At 47.4% G+C, this 22,026-nt stretch overlaps 1 protein-coding gene across 9 annotated transcripts in view; it reads left to right on the top strand.

Moving 5' to 3' along the window:
* Positions 1-22,026, top strand: part of PAMR1 (peptidase domain containing associated with muscle regeneration 1) — a 142,524-nt gene that overhangs the window by 99,951 nt on the left and 20,547 nt on the right. For all 9 annotated transcript variants that reach the window (XM_036326181.1, XM_036326179.1, XM_036326183.1 and 6 more), the window contains 4 exons: positions 843-971; positions 14,743-14,857; positions 16,084-16,301; positions 17,674-17,781. In XM_036326181.1, the coding sequence (XP_036182074.1) occupies positions 843-971; positions 14,743-14,857; positions 16,084-16,301; positions 17,674-17,781 (570 nt within the window). The remainder of the gene's footprint in view (positions 1-842; positions 972-14,742; positions 14,858-16,083; positions 16,302-17,673; positions 17,782-22,026) is intronic.

A 22,026-nucleotide genomic window follows, 5' to 3' on the forward strand; every position in this document is an offset into this window, starting at 1 on the left:
TTAGCTGTCTGTCCTGAGTGAGATTGAATGAGCTCTACCTTCCCTCATCACCCTCCACGGCTCAAGAGACCATGTTTTAAAAGTGATCCAAGCCCTGGCCGGGTAGCTCAGTTGGATAGAGCATTATCCCACTGTGCCAAGGTTGTGGGTTTGATCCCTGGTTAGGACACTTACGAGAATCAACCAGTGAATGCATGAATAAGTGGGACCATAAAAATTGATGTTTTCCTCACTCTCTCCTTTCCTCTCTCAAATCAATCAATAAATCTTTTCACTGACCCTTGCCTGGGAACTGCTCACGCCTCTCTGGTGTGGCCTGCTGGTGGGGGTAGCCTGACACCTTCCCGGATGAGCCCACTGTTAGGCATTAAGGTTGTTTCCAAAGGCATGCTTGGGTGGTAGAAGTATATGACATAGAAGGACCTTCAATGACATGGGATGATGCCTCCTTTTATTAAGTGAAACAGTAAGTTACGGAACCAGAATGTACAGTATATAGTGTAAGCCTGATCGACAAAAATGCGTTTGTATAGGTGGATATAAAGAATGTGACCGGTTTGCCCTGGATGATGATATTCTAGGTGGTTTTGCTGCAGGTTATTTCATGTTACTTTAGAACTTCAGCCGCTAACTAGAAAGACGGGTGTCAGCACCCTCCTTGGTCTGAATGCCGGTGACTCTAGGATGTCCTGGGAGCCAGCATTTACCGAAGGCTTTGGCGCCTGTCTCGGTCCAGGTGCCCTTCCTTGAGACAAGGCCCTGAGAAGGTGCCCGGTTTCTCCCATGCAGCCGGTCATGCAGCAGGTGCTGACTCCAACACCCTCTTTTTTCAAATGTTTCAGGTTGCACCATCTTTGAAAACTGCAAGACCTGCCGAAACGGCTCGTGGGGAGGCACACTGGACGACTTCTACGTGAAGGGCTTCTACTGTGCGGAATGCCGGGCGGGCTGGTACGGAGGAGACTGCATGCGTGAGTAGACCCCCGAGGCAGCTCCGTCTCTAGTGCCCGCTGATTTAATGTCTCCGCTGGCCGCGGACTACGGTTTCTCTTGCTGGAATCTGAGTTCTGGCAAGCTTGCGGCCAGAGAGCTTTCTAGATAAGGCTATAAAAAAACAAACACGCGCATTTCCATCTGCTGGTTGTGGACTGTGGACATCTGTTTGGAATTGGCCACAGGAGGTTCCTATCTGCTCTTAAATCTTCCCCTTTCTGCTGAACACAGCCAAGGCGCTCTGCATGGCCTCCTGGCCATTCCTGAAGCAGCTCCACATTAGCATCTGTCAGATAACAGTGACTACAGCATCGAAATTCTCCGTCTGTAATGCATTTTAAATATGAATTCCTATTGGTACATTTTTTGAATCCTGTGTTAAATTCCTGAGGCCCATGTCAAATTATCAGCATGCCCCTTGTCCTGGGAAAGAGATTTTTTTTCTGGGTTCTACTGGAACTCCAGGAATTACTTAGTCTTTATGAGGGTTACCCCTTTGAAAATGTAGTGGAACTGTAACTTCCCCCCAGCGGAGACTCCCCTCTGCAGAGCCCTGATGGTGGCTGTCCCGCTGAGATGTGGGACCTGGGACAGTGGACGCACTGTTAGTATTGTGTTAAGCCTGTTCTACATGCTCCTTCCTTGAGTCAGAAGCAGTCTGGGTGGGCTTGCAGGCTGAGCAGTTTTCCTCCTGTAATGATATTCCCAGGCCGCGGAGATGGAGACTGGAGAGCTATTGGTATTCTTTGCCTGATCTAACCTTAGCAAAATGCCACGGATTTCAAGAGTCTGGGGAAAACGGTGAGGTCTGTGGTTTGCGGCCGAAAAAATGCAATTACCCCTGGAGAAGGGACACGTTGGTGCTTCACCGTGAGCCCGGGAGCTCAATTATTCTGAATACAGATGATTTTAAAGTGCTGGTCTCAGGTGCAGATTTAAAACTTTGATGTCATTTTAGATGGTTTCCAGGAAATTGAATTTAGGACTTTGGGGGTGGGGGGGTTAATTTCCAGGGAGATTCGCTACAGGATTTCACCCTGGTCTTCCTCTGGCAGCTGTTCTCTGGAGACATTCTGATATGATCAAGACCACAGGCTCTGGAATGACACGGGCCTGGGCTAACTAATGGTTTTGTACTGTGACCATGGCCAAGCCATCTACCCTTGCTAATCGCAGTCTCCTTTTCTTGAAAATGGGAAGAATGCTATTGGGCTGTTTGTAGAATTAAAGCAGATATGTGTGTGAAATGCCTAGTGCTTTGCCTGGCATATAGCGAAAATGAATACAGTAAACGTATCCTTATTTTATATATATATATATATATATATATATATATATATATATATATATATATTGTATTGATTTTTTACAGAGAGGAAGGGAGAGAGACAGAGAGCCAGAAACATCGATGAGAGAGAAACATAGATCAGCTGCCTCCTGCACATCTCCTACTGGGGACGTGCCCGCAACCCAGGTACACGCCCTTGACCGGAATCGAACCTGGGACCCTCCAGTCCGCAGGCCGACGCTCTATCCACTGAGCCAAACCGGTTTCGGCATCCTTATTCTTTTATATGCTCCTGAATGGCCAAGCTGGTAGTGGTCCAGAAATAAAACTGCTTAAGACAGACATAATCAGAGCTGTCCAGCACAACTTCGATTTCGCATTGACGCCCTACAGTCTATTAGATCACTTTAGGGTTTCTTCCCTTTGGAAATGGCAGGTTGCTCCTTCTCTGTGTGAGTGGAGAAGGGCTAAGTGATATGATTGGGGCCATAGGCAGGAGTCAGATTGTGCATGGCCTTGTAGGTAGGTGAACTGGGTAAAGAGTTTAGATGTTATTCTGAGTGCAGTGGGAAAAGTTGGGGACTAGGATATGGCATTGACGGGACAGAGGTAAAAGAAGAGGGAGTCAGGGGTAGGGGAGATGTTAGGTAGGAGTTGATGCTTGAGCTATGCCTTTGCTCAGGTGTGGGCAAACCAGAAAGATACCTATGTGGGTGCAACTCTAGACCCCTGGTTCTTAACCACAGTCTCATGCAACCTCCACTTCAAAAGCTCTGTTTTCTCTGAAAAGTGGGAAGTGGAATCTCTGCTGAGGACAGAGTGGAAGTGAGACCGGGGCTTGAGAATAGCAAAGGTTTGAGACAGCCACGTGAGGAATAAGGAAAGGCAAGTCCCAGCAAGACTGAGGGCCTAGTTCAAACTGGAACTGTTATGTAGGCTCTGCAGTCAGGCCAGTGGTCAGTGCTTGCCAGCAGCATGGTAGCAACGATGAACTGAAACAGGCATTTGCTTGATCTGAGAATTGGGTAAGACAATTAATCCAGGTTGGATAGGACATGAAATCAGAAAGAGCCTGGCAGAGAGAGAATAGGGATGGATGTTTCAATGTGGTAGAAAAGTAGGCTTACTGGTAGTAAAGCGGTGGAACACATAGATAGAAGGGGTATTGTAGGCAGAGAGTGGAATATCTAAGTTGAAGCTTTCAGGGGTGGTGGTGATAATATGTCCATATATAATAGTCAGTTTTTGCTGTGTAACAAATCTCAAAAGGAAATATTTTTTTATTATGGGTCTGTGGGTGGGCGGGGGTTCAACTGATTTCAGCTGAGCTGATGTGGGTTGAACTCCATGCCTCAGGGCCCAGGCCAAAGGGGCAGCAGCTACTAGGGACGTGCTGTTCTTGGGGGGAGTTGCAGAAGCACAAGAGGCCAAGCCATACACACAGACACATTAAGGCCTCTTCTCATATCACAGTCACTCACATTTTAAGAGGCCACGTGGCTAAGCCCCAAATCAGTCAACTAGGGAAGTACAGCGGGGCCTTGACTTACGAGTTTAATTCGTTCCGAGACCGAGCTCGTTAAGGAGCTCGTTAACTCAAATTACTCTGTCAACTCAATGCAAAAAATCCGCCGAGAGACAGCTGGTATCTCAAAAAACTTGTTAGTCGGGACACTCGTAAGTCAAGGCCCCACTGTATTCTCCATCCCAAGTGGTTGGACCAGTGATGGTATCCAGGTGTCGGATCAAGGCTTCCCCAAAGACAGCTTATCGCTACAACAGGCCATTGCCACTGGCAGAACACAAAGCCAGGCTCTCATTCATCAGTCTACCCAGCCATTCAAAAAATATTTCTTGAGTGGATGGTCTGGGGTGCTGGACATACAGTGATGAGCAAGACAGGTCTTGGAGCTTGCAATTTAGAGAAAAGAGACTAAAAAAAAACAAACCCAAAACACCCAAAAAGTAAAAAAAAAAAATTGAAGTGTGGTCATCAGTGCTATGAAACAAACAGAATAATGGTCCGATTCCTATCTCATTCTGTGTTAGTTCAGTTGTGCTTGTTCAGCTCCGTGATGTTTGCTCTGAAAGCCTCATCCCACACAGTGTGCTATCTGGCCACAGTCTCAGCCTTCATAGAGCATGTTTTGTGGAGCCCTGGGTTAGTCACCAGGGGAAACAATGAGCCCTCGGTGAGTTTACAAACCATCCATGGAAACAGCGTTTGACTGTAAGAAGACATCCGTGTGATATTATCATGTTATTAGGTCCTTACCACATGTGTCTCCTATTGGCATTAAATGAATGTGAGGGGAATTCAGAGGGGGAAGTAATTCATTTCACTGTTTGGGGACTGCTTGCCGGGCGCTGGGTGCTGCCTGCCTCTGTTAAGGGGAAGCCACCACACTTGGGTGGCTGTTTATGGCCAGGGCAGCTTGCTGGACCCCCATGGCAGTGCAAGCATTTACCCAGTAGATGGCGCCCAAGTGATCCTTTCAGGCAGTTTCATTCCGAAGGAAGGAGGGCTTCTTGCTGAATACCATCTGGAGGCCCAGGCATTCCTGCCCCTCACCCCTCCACCCCCTCCCCCATGCCATATAGAATCTTAGAAGGAAGAAGAAGTGACCGGCAAATTCCAGAAAGACGATTCTGTATTTGAGTTATAGAGCTTTCATATAGAGCATTGAGCTTATGTTACAGCACCTTTATTTGATCACGTCCTTGACAATGTTAATTAGTGTTAACCCAACTTTCGACAGTCTTAAAATCAGTTATGTGATCCAGTCATTCATAACCATTGGCAGATTGTTTAACCAAGATAACAGGAGAATGACCTGAAGTCACTGAGCCTAAGGGAAGACTTTATTCACATCTCCCTGCCTAGGAAAGAATGGTTTCGTGAGCTCAGAAAATCCAGGCTAGAGATGGGAGCGGATTCTTATTTTTCTTTCCCCAACTTTTTATTTTGAAAAATTTCAAATCTGCAGAGAGTTGAGAGAATAGTACATTCCTATACCTTTCACCTTGATTCACCTATTAACATTTCCCCACATCTGACTTTCTTTTATTGCACTATAGACACGTGAATTTAATATTTTCCATGTTCCACGTTATCACCATTTTCCTTTTCCGTGCTAAAATTGGCCCGGGATTGGCCAGCAAAGCCCCTGCAAGCTGGCTCTACTGCATCGTTCAGTAAGCAATTCCTCGCTCTCTGGTCTGGAACCAGCCATTTCTCCACGAATCCTGGTTCCTCCTGCAGGAAAGGCATTTAGGAACGGCAGTCTGTGTGCTGGCTCCAGGGGCTGAGAGCTAGAGTCAAAATGAAGCCTTCCTCTCAGTGGTTTCAACGCTTCTTAAACTGGGAGGTTGGCTTCTCAGGTGGAGCCCCTCTGCTGACCTCCAGAGTGGAGTTTATTTGACTTGGCCCTCAGACTGAGTTTCTTAGCCACCAAATAAGATGAGCAGGAGCGGGACCAAGAGCCACTCCGTATGTCACACTTCCAGGTAGCATTACAGTGGGCCTAACCTTTCAGGCGTCAAAGGATCCAGGGGATATGAGAAGGTTAGGAAATCAACCCAGAGAAGAGAGGATTTATAAGGAGAGATTATAGGTCTGAGTACATTTATCTTCTTAGTCATATTTTTCATAGAGGCAGAGGAGCAGAGGAACTGGCCATAAGCCATGCCCCAAAATGTGTGTGCGCTAGAATAGGAGAGAGGAGGAGGATTTGTGAGGCTGGTCCTTGAGCCATAACAGACAATGGTCAAGAGCAAATGTGTGTGTGTGTGTGTGTGTGTGTGTGTGTGTATCTGTGTATTTCTGTGTGTCTGTATGAGAGAGAGAAAGGGAGAGAGAGAGCACTTTCACAAAGCTTTTTTTTTTAAAAAAAAACAAACTCGTTTTTATTGATTTCAGAGAGATGAAGGTAGAGGGAGAGACAGATAGCAACATTGATGAGAGAGAACCATTGATCAGCTCCTTCATGTTCACTACTGGGGATCGAGCTTGCAATCTGGACATGTGCCCTGACTGGGAATTGAACCAACGGCCTCCTGGTGCATCGGTCGATGCTCAACCACTGGGCAATACTGGCTGGGCTGTATTGCTGATTAATGGAGCTGTCCTCCTGGAGAACCAGAGAGTCACCTGGGTGGAGTCACTGAAAACTGGCTCATCTGGCTGTGGTCTTTGGTGTCCCGACACTTCCAGGAAATGAACGATCCCAGTTGGGTCCAAATTGGGGGTGGTATTATGCGGCGGTTAACAATAGGGCTTGGAACCAGTGGCACCTGGGTTTGAATCTCTACTCCTATGACTTTGGGCAACGTTACTCAATCTTTGTAAGTCTCCGCTTCCTCATTTACCAAAGGGGGAATTTATAATAGTGGCCCCTTAGAGGGTTTTTGTGGATTAAATTAAGTACCATCTATAAATCCCTTAATATGGAATCTGGTACATAGTAAGTACTCAATAAATGGTGGCTGCTATTCTTTTTTTAAAAAATATATGTTTTTATTCATTTTAGAGGGAGAAGAAAGGAGGGAAGGAAATAGGGGGGGGGGGAGAGAGAGAGAGAGAGAGAGAGAGAGAGAGAGAGAGAGAGAGAAACATTTATATGAGAGAGAATTGATAGGTTGCCTCCCGTGCACACTCTGGTCTGGAACCGAACCCATAACCTGGGCATGTGCCCTAACCAGGAATCGAACCAGTGACCCTTTGGTGCATGGGATGATGCTCAACCAACTGAGCCACACTGGCCAGGGCTATTCTTATTTTTATTATTAAACCAGAGCCATAAAATAAGCTAGCTTGCTTGCTTTCTTGCTTCCTTCCTTCCTTCTCTTTTCTTTTTCTTTCTTTTTTTTTTGAAAAGGAAATCAATGTAAGGCCAGAGAGGAAAAATAATAAAGCAGAATTCCCTAAAGTGACAATATAATATATGCTGGACACGAGGAGGTAGTCTTCCTAGGACGAGTATTGTGTGGTAAATTGCATTTTATATTTCATGTCCTGAAGCTCTTTGGCTCTAGGGAATTAATGTGAGAAGTTTGCAGAAGATTTCATGTTCTCAAAGAGCTCATCCATCATTGCTCAGCTTCTGGTTAGGGCATAGGACACGAAAAAGACTTCCTTTCTGCTCAGAGAGCAAGAAATCACTTGATAAATCAAAGAAAATTCAGAATTTCCTTTAAGACCTTTGAGGATCTGTGAATACATAATCTATAAGAGTCTAAACTCCAGAGGAATGAGTTCTTTCTGGGCGAGCAAGTGATCCAGGATGCTTCATATGTAAGTCAGTCAGCTACGAGGTTGGCTGGGGGCAGGGCAGGTGAGAGGGTGAGTCTGCTGGAGGCAGAGGAGGAGCCTGCTACACTTGTGAGGAGCCTATGGGCTGGCCGGTCGAACTTATTTTTTATTTTATTTTTTTTATTGCTTAAAGTATTACAAAGGGTATTACATATGTGTCCATTCCCCCCCCCCCCCCCCCGCCCTAGACAGTCCCCTAGCCTCCCCTATCCCCCAGTGTCTTATGTCCATTGGTTATGCTTATATGCATGCATACAAGTCCTTTGGTTGATCTCTTACCCCCCTACCTCCTGCCCCCCAACCCTCCCCAGCCTTCCCGCTGCAGTTTGACAATCTGTTTGAGGCAGCTCTGCCTCTGTATCTATTATTGTTCAAAAGTTTATAATGGTCTCTATTATCCATGAATGAGTGAGATCATGTGGTATTTTTCCTTCATTGACTGGGTTATTTCACTTAGCATAATGCTCTCCAGTTCCATCCATGCTGTTGCAAATGGTAAGAGTTCCTTCCTTTTTAGATCAGCATAGTATTCCATCGTGTAGATGTACCACAGTTTTCTAATCCATTCATCTACTGATGGGCACTTAGGCTGTTTCCAGATCTTAGCTATGGTGAATTGTGCTGCTATGAACATAGGGGTGCATATATCCTTTCTGATTGGTGTTTCTGGTTTCTTGGGATATATTCCTAGAAGTGGGATCACAGGGTCAAATGGGAGTTCCATTTTCAGTTTTTTAAGGAAACTCCATACTGTCTTCCATAGTGGCTGCACCAGTGTGCATTCCCACCAGCAGTGCACAAGTGTTCCTTTTTCTCCACATCCTCTCCAGCACTTGTCGTTTGTTGATTTGTTGATGATAGCCAGTCTGACAGGTGTGAGATGGTACCTCATTGTTGTTTTGATTTGCATCTCTCGGATGATTAGTGACTTTGAGCATGTTTTCATATGTCTCTTGGCTTTCTGAATGTCCTCTTTTGAAAGGTGTCTATTTAGGTCCTTTGCCCATTTTTTGATTGGATTGTTTATCTTCCTTTTGTTAAGTTGTATGAGTTCCCTATAAATTTTGGAGATTAAGCCCTTATCAGATATGACATTGGCAAATATGTTTTCCCACACAGTGGGTTTTCTCATTGTTGTTTTGTTGATGGTTTCTTTTGCTGTGCAGAAGCTTTTTATTTTGATGTAGTCCCATTTGTTCATTTTCTCTTTAGTTTCAAGTGCCCTAGGAGCTGTATCAGTGAAGAAATTGCTTCGGCATATGTCTGAGATTTTCTTGCCTTTGGATTCTTCTAGAATTTTTATGGTTTCCTGTCGTACGTTTAAGTCCTTTATCCATTTTGAGTTTATTTTTGTGTATGGTGTAAGTTGGTGGTCTAGTTTCATTTTCTTGCATATATCCGTCCAATTTTCCCAACACCATTTATTGAAGAGACTATCTTGGCTCCATTGTATGTTCTTGCCTCCTTTGTCAAATATTAATTGAGCATATTGGTTCGGGCCGATTTCTGGGCTCTCTATTCTAGTCCATTGATCTATATGCCTATTCTTGTGCCAGTACCAGGCAGTTTTGAGAACAGTGGCTTTGTAATACAGCTTGATATCTGGTATTGAGATCCCACCTACTTTGTTCTTTTTCAGGATTGCTGCAGCTATTCGGGGTCTTTTTTTATTCCAGATAAATTTTTGGAGAGTTCGTTCTAGATCTCTGAAGTATGCCGTTGGTATTTTAATGGGAAGTGCGTTGAATTTATAGATTGCTTTGGGTAGTATGGACACGGCCGGTCGAACTTAAATCTGAAGGAGACCCCAAAGCAAAGGCCATCCTCTCAACCAGATATTCTCTTAAATGAAAATTTGCTGAGCAAGCAGAGGCTGGGGCAAGGCTTGGAAAGCTGGAGATCTTGGGATAGTGTAGTTTTGCAGCTTCAAACACTTGTCATTTCAGAGTGGTGCCACCTCCTAGGCTCAGGTTTTCCGTTCTCGCAGCTATGGAGCTGCAGGAAGCTGGGGGGGGGGGGGGGGGGGGGGGGGGAGTGTTGAAAATCAAAGACAGTTGTTAGGTTCCTGGTGCTTGAATTTCAAGACCCTTCCAGAAGGATCATAGCCTCGGGCCTGCTTCAAACTAGCTTAATTTCTGATTGGATCGACCTAATCAGTCCCTTATCCCAACTGCCTAATAGAGGAAAGGATATTAACAATGCAAAAAATATATGTATTTTCTGTTGTGAAGAAGCAAGAGAATATGACCTATAGTCAAGAGAAAAGTCAGTCCAAAGAAACGGACCACACATGAGAAAATACTGGAATTTTCAGACAAGGATTTTTGAATAACTTAAAAATATATATATTAAAGGATTTACAGAACTGGTAAACTGCTAATACAATTAAAGAAGGGAAGAGAAATTTCAAAATAGATTTGAAAAATGTTAAAAAGTACCAAACGGAAACCCCAGAACTGAGAACTATACTATCTAAAATTTTTTAAAAAATAGTTGGAGGAGATTAACAACCAGTTGGTCACAACAGCGGAAAAGAGCAGGGAACTTAAGCATAGGTTTAGTAGAAATCAACCGAGCTGAAGCACAGAGAAAAAAGACAGAAAGTGTTCAGCGTTCTATGTTCTTTCTGCTACCCTAGTCCAGATCCTGTCTTTTGAATTGGATTGGCAGGGTTTTCTCAGTGTGTGTTTGTTGCAAATACCCAGGCAGCTTTGGGGAGGAAAGACCTTCTGCAACAAAGTGCTATTCTTGCTGGACCACAGTTTCAACTGAATGAACAGACCGTTTGATACAGAGGGGAGGGGCTTTAAAAATGGTTTGGCTGGGCAGATGATTGATTGTATCTTGCACAGCCATTCATTCAGTTAATTAATTGAGCACCTACTCAATGCATCTAAAGGCGTGAACATGACAGGCAAGGCCCCTGATCTCACAGAACTGTGTCATGAGGGAGGCCACCAGTTACATAAAACAATCCGTACAAAGTATCAACTTGATTGGGATTACCTGCCACATCACGGAGTGAGCTGCGGAGTCACTCCTGGACATCTGATTGCTCCTGAAGAAGACCTGAGCCGCCGATTAAAGTCACCACTGAGCACTTACCGTGAACCAGGCGTCGTGCTCTGTACCTTCCTGCACTAACTCATTAATCCTCAGCACGGCCATTTTACGGGGGGGACACTGAGTCACAGAGGGGTTCAGTGACACTCCTGCTGTCACACAGCTTGGGAATGGCAGCACCAAGATGCCACCTCAGAGGCTGGGCCCAGAGCCCAATCTCTCCCCTCTCTGGATGTGAGAGGCACTGATGCGCCTCACTCCGAGGGCCTGCAGGTCCTGGTACGATGGGCCAAATCACGTGGAAGGTGCCAGCTTTCTCCCAACTCCTGGCCTCGTGCATGGGCCTGTCATCATCCAGGCATTTGTTCTGCCCTCACTGCCTGGGATCCTGGGCCTAATGGGTTTAGGGCTCCAGCCAAAGATGTAACGAGGCTCTTCAGATCCCTGGGGCAGTGGCCAGAACCTGGGCTGTCCCTGTCATCCTTGTACCAAAATCGTGTCTCAGATCCAGACAAGACTCAAGAGAAATAACATTGCTTTCCATTTATTGAGCATGTCTATGCACCAGGCACCATGCTGAGTGCTTTAGATGCAATATTTATCTCATCTAACCCTTAGTACAAACAAATAGAGAAATAACAACAACATGGCAGTCGGTGCTGCTGTTATTCTCATTTCCAAATGAGGAAGCCCCTCAGCTGGGAAAATCTGGAGAGCTTGTCTGGGCTCACGCAGCTGGTTAGAGGCTGACCCAGGATTCGGACCCAGTCCGGCCCCCAGGCTGCTGCTAAACCACCGAAGCCTGTCTCCCGAGCCATCTCAGGAGGGAAGAAAGTGCAAATCCCTTTCTAAGTCTGAATGTTTTCCTTAGTGCTTTCTTTTCCTTCAGAGGAAAGATTGCAGAGAAAAAAGGAAGCTCAGCCGCTTCTCAGAAGGATGTTGTGTCTCCCTCCTGCCCCGGGCCCCCTCCGTGCTGGAGACAACAAGACTCCTGTCTGAACGCGGCGGGTGTTCGTGTCTTTGGGAGCCTTCCAGCTCTCTTCCTAGTCTAGAGTTCCTTTCAGCTCTGCAGAAGCAGGGCCTATCCGGCTCTCTCTCCTATTCCGCTTGTAGCAACCGGGAAGGTGGTGGGAGGGTTGGGTGGGTGGGTTGGAGATGAGTCCAAGATTTGAGAGCCCAGTGGACAGTCTGACTTTGCTGGCAAATTCCCCTACACACACACACACACACACACACACACACGCACACGCACATGCACACGCACACGCACACGCACACGCCCCTTCCTCCTCTGCAGCAAGACATCCTCAGGGAGTCTGAGCACGGATCCCGGGCCCATTGCCGGCCCTGGCCTTTCAGACACAGGACCACCTGCTTGGTTGGCCAGCAGCACTTCCTTGGCCGGACACTGAGCTGTGCTCACTATTCTGCCCAAGACAGAGGTGCAGCTCGCACCCTGCACGCAGCCCGCTGCCTCCCCTAGGAGGGACAGTGTGGAAAGGGAGCTGGAGCAGCCCCTGTGTGGGGTGGGAGCGAGGTTCCTTCCTCCTCTCCCCTGAGCCTGATACCCCTTCCCCAAGGCACATTGCTGAGAAGTGGCCTCTTGGTCTCAGGTTGGTTGGAACCTGTCCCCATCTTGGTGCCCACTCTGCCCTCCCCTCTGGGGTGAGAAGGAAACATTGTGAAATGTAACCGAGATGGCCCCTGTGGTTTGGGATCTTGACTCCTGAAGAACAGCCCTGGGCCTGCAGGAGCAAGTGGTCTAGTAGCTCACATGGCCAGTCGGGGGCCAGCGTCTGGGTGGGGCTGGGGCTCTGAGCCCTCCACAGGCTGCATGAGATCCTGGGGCGCGCCGATGCCTGAGTAGTCTTGCCCAGGAGACCTGACCAGGGCTGGGCAGTGGCTTCCCCTGGACATAAGGATGGCAGGAGGACAGGGGGCCAGGGATGCTGCTGTCTGGTTCCAGCTTCCGCAGCAGCATTTGCTGCTGGTTCTGGCGTGGGTCCCTGCAGGAGGTTTGCTGTGGGAGCTGAGATTTCACGCCTGGCGACTGGGCAGCTTCCAGCTCCAGGGCTGGAGGCTGTGCACGAAGGTTTCTTTTTCTGGCCCTCACACCCAACGCATCCTTTCTGTAGCCGGGCAGCAGATGGGCAGGCGTGGGCGAGGAGGAGCGTGAGGTGTGCAGGAAGAAGGAACGTGCACTCCAGAAAAGCAGGGGGAGTGGTGACGAGTCAGCCTATCTTTTTTGGGGGGCGAGGGGGGAAGGGCGGAAAAGTCCTGCTCCTCCAAATGGAGCGGAAGGGGGCTGGGTCAGGAAGCCCCGAAGGCAGTTTAAGTTACCAATCAAGACCCAGCATTGGTCCTCGACAGACTCAAGTTCAAGTCCCTGCTCCGTGGCTACTAGCATTTGCTGATTTTCCTGCTGAGGGCTTTCTGTGCATAATTTGATTCAAGTCTCACAAACCTTATGACAGAGGTACCAGTTTTATTCCCGCTGGACTTAGGTTTGCTGAGGTTCTGAGAGATGAAGTAGCTTGCCCAAGGCCACACAGCCGGAGAAGGTAGCGCTGAGTCTCAAGCCTCGGGTAGGAGGATGCTGCAGTCTCCAGATTCACCAGGGCTTTACTGTTGGAACAGTGATTGATGGTCTTCGGACTCCCTGGCCATCTGGCCTCGGGGAAGTCCCCTCCCCTCTCCTGTCCTTAGCGTTCGCATCTGGGATATGGGGAGATGAATGTTGCTCTCCTTGGTTTCTCATGGGGATTAACGGAGAGAATGTTTATGAATCTTTTCGCTAGGGCCTGGCCTATCATGATATCACCATTTATTCATTCAACTCCTATCTATGGAGCACCTGTTATATGCCAGGTACTGTTCTAGGTGTACAGGCTAGAAAAGATCCCAGCTCGACCAAAAGAATTATAGATCTGGAATTCTATACAGACCAGGGATAGATGAACCTTTTCTGTAAAGGGGCAGATAGTAAATATTTTCATTTTTTAAGGTCTTATTGTCTCTTGTTGCAACTACTCAACTCTGCTGTTATGAGCTTGAAAGCAACCATAGACAATGCATAAAAGAATGGGCATGGCTCTGTTCCAATAAAACTTTATTTATAAGAACAGGCAGTGGGCCGGTTTGGGCCCACAATCATAGATGGCCAACTCTTGCAGAAAATATTTATTTACATGACCCAGGTGATTTTTTTCTGTAAAAACCAATTCAAGACATTTTCCCTAAACTCTTATAAAACTAGGGTGCCTCTTACACACCCGTGCTTTTCCAGTGGTTTTCAAATCTTAGGGCTCCCCTGCAGGTAACTCAAGGGACAAGGGTGATGATGAGGGTGGAGGGCATTGGGTCTCTGCTTCTGCTTTAACCCAGAACCCCTCTTGGGTCCCTGTTTTGATTGACAGTCTTCACAAGAGTTTGTTTGAGAAAAGGGGGTTGGAGACTAGAAAAAAATGAAACCCATTAATCTAGTCCAACTGGTTAGAGACTATGTCCACCCTCCAGGATCATGCCGTAGAGAGGCATTGATTACATAATTGTTCACAGATCAAATTAATTTTCTAACTGGATGGAGGGGGTCAGCAAAGAGTAGTTTTGGGGCTCTGTTTGTGGGATGGAGAAGGTGCAGGGAACACAGACCAAAGGGTCATGTGTAGGTGGAGACTCTGGACAAAAGCCACAGTGTCCTATAGAGAGAGGCGTGGGGAAGGTCAGCTTCCAGAGCCCATGAAGGAGACCACAGGCTGGCCCCTGGCCATCTCAGCGATGGGGGATGACAGTGTGGCTTGTTCACAGTCGGACACAGTTAGGTTTGAATCTCTCCTCTGTCACTCAATAGCTAGGCCAGTTATTCCTCTGGTATCTATTTTCCCAGCTGGGACACTGGAACGATGCCCCTTCCCTTCTCGAGCTGCTGGATGGATGAAAACCTACGCATCGCGAGGTGCTTCAGAAATAGTTCTTTCCTTCTCCGTTTCATTCTCAGGGTGTGCGATGAGCTCAAAGGCTCTTTGAGACTTTCCAGCAACTCTTTCCTATTGACTCAAATGTCCATGCCCCAATCTTCTCTCCCCAGGATGTGGCCAGGTTCTGCGAGCCTCGAAGGGTCAGATTTTTTTGGAGAGCTACCCACTAAATGCTCACTGCGAATGGACCATTCACGCCAAACCTGGGTTTAACATCCAGCTAAGGTAAGGGGTTGGGGTTATGAGGAAACACAGTAATGGGACTAAGGGTACTGGATCCTGGTGACCCAGGAGGCTAACTAACCATCAGCACGTTGTCCTCAAAAGCAGAAAATGTATATTGGAGCCTTTTTCTTTAACCTCTCATTGATTTAGTGGGATAAGGCCTGGTCAAAACTATGACCAATTAAATGCTGTCATTCACTGCCTGTAACAGTGGGGCTCCATCGATTTTTATCCAAAGATAACACAACAAAGCAAGATACTGAGAGCCATCTACTCACACCCAGATCGTAACCAAGCCTTCCTGTTCTCAGAGTCCCGGGCTGGGTTCCATGGGAGGGAAGTGAAGAACTAAAGGGCACAGGCCTAACATTCAGGGAATTTAGACTCTAGAGCAGGGCTCATGCTTGTCAAGATCCTTTCACTGATATTCTCAGAAAACAGCCACCACCCCCGTAACAAATTAACCAGTTTTCTCACTTGTGTGGAAGATAAGTTGTTTCTCTAATGGGCTTTGAGGTCCATGAAAATGTTTAATTTGTTCCTAGTCCAAAGTAGAGACCTGGTTTTATTGTAACTGTAGAGAAGTAGCACAGGAGAGTCTGACCGGAACAGTTCTTAGTGCCTGGAACAGAACGTGGTACACTGCAGGGGCTGGGTGGATAGTTGTTGCTGAATAAATGTTGAGAGAACTGCTCTCCGCCTCCTGTGTCACCTCTCCTACTCCTCTCTAGGCACAGAGGAATAAGACAGATGCCCCACTCTACTCTCAAGGAGCTTGCAGTCTGGTGACGGAGTCAGGCATATGTGTGCATGTGCAAGCACACATACACACATGCACACACACTCACACATCAAAGAGATAAAAATGAGAAACAAAAATGTGTATATACGTCATGAAGAAAATAAGGGATCTACCAGGGAGGCCTCTTTGAGGAAGGAATAGTTCAGCTGTCCCCGAAGGAGCCAGCATGTACAGAGATTCCCTGAACGGCATACGGCACCCCTTCACCTGGGCGTGCTCTGTGTGCGCACACAGTGTACGTACACACACCTGTCCACTAACAGTGTTCATTTGACTCAAGCCCTCCAGGACCAGTCCCCTATCTGACCAAGCCAGTGGCACCCAATGTCCAGAGGCCTGTGCATCATTTGGCCTCGAATTGCCCAGGGGTCTCAGGACTGCCTGGGGCCCACGTGGGTCCCGCTGTCACCTTCTCGGCCCACAGGTTTGTCATGCTGAGCCTGGAGTTTGACTACATGTGCCAGTATGACTACGTGGAGGTCCGTGACGGCGACAACAGCGATGGCCAGATCATCAAGCGTTTCTGCGGCAACGAGCGGCCAGCTCCCATCAGGAGCACGGGCTCCTCGCTCCACATCCTGTTCCATTCAGACGGCTCCAAGAATTTCGATGGCTTCCATGCCATTTTTGAAGAGATCACAGGTAAGGGCCATGGAGACACATGTAGCGTTTTGCGACTATGCTGCACGCAGACACCTCCTTTCTGCGTACCGCTCCCCTCCCTGCTCAACCTTATTCAGACCTGGCGTGCCGGGGTCTCAGACGAGCCCCAACATTGAGCCGGAGGAGAGAAATGGCGAGGTATATTTCAGAAATGTTCACGGGAACCAGAACTAGGGATTGTTATCTCCCTTGCACAGCTGCTGGAGCACAGAGAGGCTGGGTCATTTGTCCAAAGTCTCACAGCTATGGGGGTGGAACCAGAGATTTATACACAAGCAGTTTGGCTCTAGAGCTCCCACTAGGGGGCCTGCATGGTGAAGGACATTAGCTTTGGATCTCTGGCAGGAGAAGCCAGGTGACTTTGGTCAAGTTCTTCTACTCCTCGGGGCGCAGTTTCCTAAGCAGTGACTAAGGGAGTAACGGTAGATCCTGCGCCATTAAGGAGGCTCTGGGAGACAGAAAGATGAAGGGCCGAGCAGGGAGTCTGGTCCATAGGAAGCACTCCACGGCTGCCCTACACCAGGCGTGCTCGGAGCCTCGCTTTGCCATCTGTAAAATAGGTATTAAATGGTTTAAGCTACAATGGTAAATGCCACTTACTTTACGAGTAACTAACCCTAAGCCTGACTTTGCCTGCTGCCTTGTCCGGGTGAGGAAGTAGGATTCAACAAAAGGGACCCAAGTGCTCCATCTTAAGGGATCGGCCCAGCCCTCATCGTCTGGGATTGGACTGCATTCCGAGAAGTTCTGCAGAAGGGAAGTCGGGTTAATGTCCTTTAATACTAGTAGTGTTTCCCCACCGTATTTGAGCCCAGAACTCTCACCATCCTAAAGGACTACTGTTTGCAGAATGCGTCTTCGGGAGTTCTTGAGCACACGTTCCACAGTGTCCTGAAAATCACCTTCCACTTCCTTTCCCCCGGAATCCAGGATTCTGGGATTCCTTGACGAAGATGATCTAAAGCTACCCAAGGATGCCCGGCTGGCGTGGCTCAGTGGTTGAGCTGTGACCTATGAACCAGGAGGTCATGGTTTGATGTCCGGTCAAGGGCACATGCCCGGGTTGCAGGCTCGATCCCCAGTAGGGGGAATGCCAGAGGCAGCTGATCAATGACTCTCTCTCTCATCATTGATGTTTCCATCTCTCTCTCCCTCTCCCTTCTTCTCTGAAATCAATAAAAAAATATATATTTAAAAAAATAAAGCTACCCAAGGCTGCTTGCCCCTGGAGTCCCTCTGCAGGGGTGAAAGGGGCTCTGCTTTAGTAATGGGTGTGTGTGTTTGCAGGACCCCAGGCTTGAAGAAATGGACACGCCACACAGTGGCACTGAAACCGCCTTTTCTCTTGCAGCATGTTCCTCGTCCCCTTGTTTCCATGACGGCACATGCCTGGTTGACCAAACGGGATCTTACAGGTGTGCCTGCCTGGCAGGCTACACCGGGCGGCGCTGTGAAAATCGTGAGTGTGCCTTGGGAGTGGGAGCTGACATGTCCCGTGGGGCTGGCATGGAGAGGGCTTGGGGAGCTTGCCACGTACGCTGTTTCTTGGTGTCTGGGATGGTCTGTCCAAGGTGGCACATAATGTGGACAGAATCCCAGCCCCAGTATTCTCTGGCCGTGAGAAATGGATGTAAGTCACATCTCAGAGTGAGTCCTGGCTTCAAAGCAAGGGAGCCATGCCTGCCCATCCCCACTGCAATCAGTGATCGGCTAAGGGCTGGCCTGGGCAAGCAGAACACGCCTCACTTCCTCTGCCTGTGGGCCAGGTGGTCCCAGTAGCCTTTGAGCATCAAAGCGACGGCAGGTGCAGGCCACGGAGGTGAAACAAGATTGCTTGGGGTGGGAGTGGGTGGGAAGGGCCCACAGAGAGAGTGCCTACTGAGGACAGACCACCCACAGTGTCTGCATCAATCCCTCCTCACTGGCGTGCACAGGTATCTTGGGACATCCTACAAAAGGGCCTGTTTTGACAGCATTCTATAAAGTTCATACTTTTTTCTCCATTACATTTATCCCCTTTATAACCTTTCCCTCCTCCCCTCCTCCCCTCCCCAATCACCCACTGTTGTCCATATCCAGTTCTTTTTCTTTTTCCCCTTTGTTGCTCAATCCCTCCATACCCCCTGCCCACCCCTTTCACTCCCCCTCCCCAGCGCCATCAGCCTGCTCTCTATCTATAAGTCTGTCTCTATTTTGCTCATTAGTTCAGTTTGTTCATTAGATTCCTCATGTGAATGAAATCATATGATACTTGTCTTTCTCTGACTGGCTTATTTCACTTAGCATAATGTTCTCTGGGTCCATCCATGCTGTCACAAAGGGTAACATTTTCTATAGAGTTCATACGTTTTTTAATTGAGTTCATGAATTTTCCTTGCAAACCATGCAGACGGAAGCCATGGATGGTTTCAATAGGGTGTCCTTGAGTGTGCCATTGTGTTCCGATAAGAGCAGCCCTTGCTTCGCTTTGGCCTAGCAGGGCTATGCCAGATGCTTGGAAAATGGCATTCCCCTTCGTGGTTCCTGCCTCGTTTCAGCCTGCTGTGTTGTGTGCAAGGCAGAGAAGAGAAAGGTTGCTTTCTTTTTGTTTCAAGACTTGGTTTATAGAGTGATTCTAGAGTCTTGACAGTGGCAAATCCTGAGAGTCAGGGCAGGGAACAAAAAAAGAGAAGGCTCAATTTCTTGATGAAGTAACTGCACATTATCGATAAATAAAAGGTAAGATTGGATGAAGAAAAGTAAAGTACTCTAAATATGCTACAATGTCTTTAAAAGTCTCTTATTAGGGAGGAAAAAAAATTGGTCCAAATGTTGTGAGTAAAATATTCATGCTTAGTTTATGAGCCAGAAATGGACTTCCCAGCACTGTTATCCTTTCCTGAAAAAAAAAACAAACAAAACCATAATGAAAAGGAATATAAAATATGTCATTATGAACTGATTCATAACTCGATTCACAAACTGTCTCAACTCAAAATGCCAGCATAGATGGACAAGGGAGTGCTTCTTGGCCACTTTCAAAGTGTTCTTCCAAACCCAGAATCCCGTGGTCCCCAGTAGTTGTAACTGGGTGAAGGCATTGGTGGTGGATAGTTGATAAGTCATTTGCTGGCATCAACGTGGGGACCAAAAGTTTGATTGCTTTCTATAAGGCTTCAGTTTTTTGTTTTCCTTCTGGAAAATTCAGCGTGAGTTCCAACTAACAAAACGAGGGAAACATCACGAAAATTGTCGGTGGCACTTCACCTTGTAATTTTGGAACAAACCTTAACCATTTATTTTCCCCACAGCAGTCTATCATCTAAAAAAAAAAGGGGGGGGGGAGGAAAAATCTTTATTGCTTTTCTCATGAGTGTATCAGTGAACTAAAACTATCTCCCCGGAGGAAATGCTTTGAAGATTAACAAGAAACCCAAACATGCCGGGATTCCAGAAATGTATTTTTTTTTTGAAAATAGCTTTAAAAAAACGGAAGCAAATATTAGTGAGAAATCTATCTTTTATTTACATAGTACCAACCCTGCAATGCTGCTGCTTTAATGCTTTGTCCTCCTGGAATCCTGGGGAAGCGTTAGATGCTCCCTGGAGCAGGAGAGGGGCCCATCCAATTCAAAAGTGGAGGCGAGGATCTCACATTCCCCACATGGCTCACAAGCTCTCAGACACGATCTCACTGCAGGGCTTGGTGAAGCTTGATGCGACCAGTTGATGCGTGTGGTTATTGTGTCTCATCATCGAGTCCTCTCCAAGGACCTGCCTTCCCAGGCGAGGCCCACCTGTCGCTCTTTTCCAGAGAGAATCCTGACATATGTGCATGCCTGTGAGTGGGAGTGGAATAGCAGTTGGTTTTCTAGTTAATTGTAGAAGAGGTATATACTTGTAACAACAATCACACAGCAGAGAGATGTGTAAAATAGAAAGAGAACATTGCTTTTCCTGACCAAGCCTGGTTCCCAGCAGTTAACAACATAATGAGTATCCTTCCAGACTGTCTTCTAGGGTGTGCAAGCCGAAGTTGTCTATATATCATCATTTTAAACCTTTGGTTCTCAACTGGAGGGGATTTTGCTCCCCACTCCCACCCCCAGGGGACCTTCAGTGATGTCCAGAAACATTGTTGGTTTGTCATCATTGCGGAGTTGGGGTGCTGCTGGATCTCATGAGTAGAAGCCAGGGGTGCTGCAAAACATCCCACAATGCACAGGGCAAAACCCCAACCGCCCCCCCACCCCCAACCCTGCAAAGAGTTATCTTGTCCAAATGTCAGTCGTGCCAACCCCTGAGAACCCCTGTTTTAAACAGAAGTGGATTAAAGCACACATACGATTTTCAACTTGTTTTCAGTGCCCGTATCATGGCTATGTGTTCCAGGTCAGTCTGTGCTGGTCCAAATGTCTGATTATTCTCTGTAAGGTTTAGGTGTTTGGTTTTCCTCCTGGGAAATTCAGCACGCGCTCCAACTAAGTCAGTGAGGGAAACATCATGAAAATTGTCTGTGGCACTTGACCTTGCAATTTTGAAACAAGCCCTAACCATGTTTTTCACTCATTTGAAAAAATAGCCGCGCATTCCAGTGTGTGGATGTAGACACAGTCATCTCTTCATCCAGTTCCTTCACGTGCACCTGTTCTCGTGTTTGTTTGTTTCCTATTGTGAAGAGAGCCGCCATGACTGCCCTAACGTATCTTTCTTGGTTCACATGTCGAGGTATTTTTGTGAGATAAATCCGTAGCTGTTGAGCTGTTAGTTCGAAGGGTATGAGAGTTACACTTTTGAGAGCTGTCCCCAAAGTGGTCACTGAAAGATTTAACCGATTTTCAACATGAGCCGTTATTGACAGTTGTCCTGAGATAAGAACTAGCAGTTGCATTTCAGAAACTGGGTCAAGCTGGAAGTGGATTGATTTTTCTAAGGAATTCCGTGGGCCTGAAAGGCGTTTCTCCCTGGGACTTCCTGGGCAGTAGATAAAGAATAAGAAATAATTGCCCAGCCGGTGTGGCTCAGTGGTTGAGCATTGATCCATGAACCAAGAGGTCATGGTTCGATTCCCAGGCAATACATATGCCCAGGCAATACATAGGCTCGATCCCCAGTAGGGAGCATGCAGGGGGCAGCCGATCGGTGTATCTCTCTCATCGATGTTTCTATCTTTTCTATCCCTCTCCCTTCCCCTCTCTCTAAAATCAATAACAACATATTTTTATTAAAAATAATAAGAAACAATCAGTGTTTAGTTGGTAAGAGGTCCTGAGAGCCGCAAATACATTATTTAAGTGCTGCTATGCTCAGACTTCCCATTAATTTGTTCCCAAGAAAGAACAGCTTTCCCCTGCTCCCAGGTGACCTTCTCTGAGAGCAATCGAAAGGCGGGGGAGTGGCTCCCCTGTCAGTGTTGGGGCCAAGCCAGCCTCCTGCCAGCACCCTCCACGACCCCAACCTCCTTGGGCCACCATGTAAGAAACTGGGGCCCCTTTTTTCCTCTGAAGTTTCCTGTTTCTTTGTATGGAACACAAGGACAAAATAAGTTCTTAAGTAAAGGGTCGGAATCCTGTTTTGCAAAAGTGGAGAGCGGGGGATTCATCGCCTGCTCCAGTTTCCATGTCGCCTTTGTTCCTCTGGCCCAGTTGACGAGGCCGGGTCTTCCCCCTGCATCCCAATGAAGCGCGCTGAACCCGGCTGACTCTCGGGCACAAAGCTCACACTG

This window comes from Myotis myotis, unplaced genomic scaffold (genome assembly GCF_014108235.1).
Source record: "Myotis myotis isolate mMyoMyo1 unplaced genomic scaffold, mMyoMyo1.p scaffold_m19_p_10, whole genome shotgun sequence".
NCBI lineage: Eukaryota > Metazoa > Chordata > Mammalia > Chiroptera > Vespertilionidae > Myotis > Myotis myotis.